Source organism: Penaeus chinensis, chromosome 14, assembly GCF_019202785.1.
Source record: "Penaeus chinensis breed Huanghai No. 1 chromosome 14, ASM1920278v2, whole genome shotgun sequence".
NCBI classification, from domain to species: domain Eukaryota; kingdom Metazoa; phylum Arthropoda; class Malacostraca; order Decapoda; family Penaeidae; genus Penaeus; species Penaeus chinensis.
In genome coordinates this window covers 5,827,799-5,830,239 of record NC_061832.1, presented here as the reverse complement: position 1 = coordinate 5,830,239, position 2,441 = coordinate 5,827,799, and the positions used below count along the sequence as shown (strand labels likewise).

The following is a 2,441-nucleotide window of genomic DNA, read 5'->3' as shown; positions in this document are numbered from 1 at the left end:
AAAAATAGATCTGAATATATGTACATGCAAATATAATGTAGATAATGGCTGATAGATTGACAGGCAGACAAATAAATAGACAGTTCAAAACGGCACTTTCCATTACATGCTTATTCCCAAGTCACAGTATCAGCCACAATAACAGCTACACCTTACAAGCACGGATTCTAACAACTGAAGGAGATATTAATCAGAATAATTAATGTCTCTCAAGCACCATCCTGATCACAAACCAGTCATCACATTGCCGAGAACTATCAATTATATAATCTAACCAGAGGGAATTCCTGTCTTGTTCGTATTATTACTGCCGATCTGTCTGCTTGTAGCTCTCACTTTCTCGTTCTCTCTCTCTCTCTCTCTCTCTCTCTCTCTCTATATATATATATATATATATATATATATATATATATATATATATATATATATATATTTAGATATATTTATACATATATATTTATATATATGTCTATCTCATTTCTCTCCCATGATTAACTACAATTTGTCTTCACCTCTCCTCCCCCCTTTCCCCCATCCCCAAACCCTATTAAGAGTCTCAAAGGTCAAGTCAAGGTCACACTGAGGACGCTATTAGTGACCTCACCTGCTTGATGTCAGCTACCCACCCGCCCATCTCGGGGGATACTCTGCGTCTCTCCATGTTTATGCTAATCAGCACAGGAGGGGGGGAGGGGCTGTTAAGTAGTACATCTTTCTTACGGAAGACACGGTGGGAGATGTGAGGATACATGCATTATCATACATTGACTGAAAGACTGACTGAACGACAGTGGGAATGCGATTAGACTGAAGGGCAAACAGAGGGAGTGGGACTGGACTGAAAGGCATACACAGGGAGTGGGTCTAAACTGAATGCCAGGCAGGGAGACTAGACTGATAGAATGGTAGAGACAGTGGGAGTAATAGATAATCCTGAAATATGTTTGGATGTCTGGTATCTTTCCATGTTGATATGAAGACAGGCACGGGTTGGATAGGGACAAAGTAACTGAGAAGCAAGAGTAGAATTATAGCATATGCGTTGACAGGCAGAGAGGCAAGTGAAGACAGATAATACAAAAAAGAGGGGGAGAGGCATACAGAACCATTAAACCACACACACACACACACACACACACACACACACACACACACACACACACACACACACACACACACACACACACACACACACACACACACACACACACACACACACACACACACACACACGCACGCACACACACACACACACGCACAGACCCCAACCACCTGTGCAACACAGCTCCCTTGACAGATCAATATCGATCTGCAGTTCCTCACTTATCCCGATCAGCAGGGCCTAATATCGGCATCCATCCTTACCTGCGGATGAGTTGGATGCTGCAGAGGAACCGGGGGACAAAGGTGCTCCGTTTTCTCCGTCAATTCTCATCCTGAATGTCTCGGTTTATCCGAAAATTAGCCCGGTTATCGCAGAGATGTTCTGGTCAACCGGCTGTTCGTCGAGGGTGTTTATTCTGAGTGTAAGTTTTTGTTGTTATGGATAATCACTTCACTTCACTTTCTTCCGGATACTTTTTCTTTATTTTTTACACTGATCGAGACATAACACGGTCTACGGTTAATTGTTTAAGTGGTTTTCAGTTATGTAATGAAGTTCTTTTATTTAATAATAGTTGACTAACATTTTGCATCTAAAAAACAAACCAGATGAAATTAAATGAACGCCGCAGTAAGCTGATATAAATGTTCCACAACAATGATCTATCATGAATTAGATAAATTGCACTTGGTATTGAATTAACTATATAATGCAAATCAACAACACAATTGCATTTTAATATAAAATTAATTATAAAGCTGTTTTAAATGCGCAATAACCAAATATAAGACTTTAAAACTCAATTATTCGTAACTGAAAACCTGCTGATCATATTCCATGTCAACATTTTCTGCTACATGTATAAGAGCAATACGAATAGAAAAGATTCGCTCACACATATACGTCCACTCGCTGAAGTACAACAGCTGACTGACTGCCTTTTTACAGATTCTGTCTTTCACCCAAGGCTCACTGGCAGCGAGAGTTGCTTATCGGCTTATATCTAAGATCTCTAGTTAACCTCCCCTCTTATCTCGGTGTGGCCCGTTGGTATCTGGTTTAATTTGTGCGAAGCGTCGTTGTATTCATATCAAATTTATACTTCTTTATTACAGGAGAGATATATTAGGTTTGAAAAAATAGACGTAATATATCACGCATTGGCACCTCCCCGGCCGGCGCATGCGCTGTGATCGTACAAGACCGCTCAAACATCTGCAACAAACCAACAAAGGTATTAAAACAGCTGATATATCAATGAAAATATGACATCATACACTCATATTCACACACAAGGGTATCGACCAAAACAAATAAAACAGCGTGCGGGAGATGT

At 40.2% G+C, this 2,441-nt stretch overlaps 1 protein-coding gene across 2 annotated transcripts in view; it reads right to left on the bottom strand.

Moving 5' to 3' along the window:
* Positions 1 to 2,118, bottom strand: part of LOC125032544 (echinoderm microtubule-associated protein-like 2) — a 131,504-nt gene extending 129,386 nt beyond the window's left edge. The window contains exons 1-2 of one of the 2 annotated variants that reach the window (XM_047623744.1): positions 2,001 to 2,118; positions 1,366 to 1,697 (exon numbers count right to left, since the gene is read on the bottom strand). In XM_047623744.1, coding sequence (XP_047479700.1) covers positions 1,366 to 1,435 — 70 coding nt within the window. In that variant the 5' untranslated portion in view covers positions 1,436 to 1,697; positions 2,001 to 2,118. Of the gene's footprint in view, positions 1 to 1,365; positions 1,698 to 1,919 lie in introns of both variants that reach the window. The other variant, XM_047623745.1, reaches the window with a different exon arrangement.
* Positions 2,119 to 2,441: the final 323 nt, after the last annotated feature.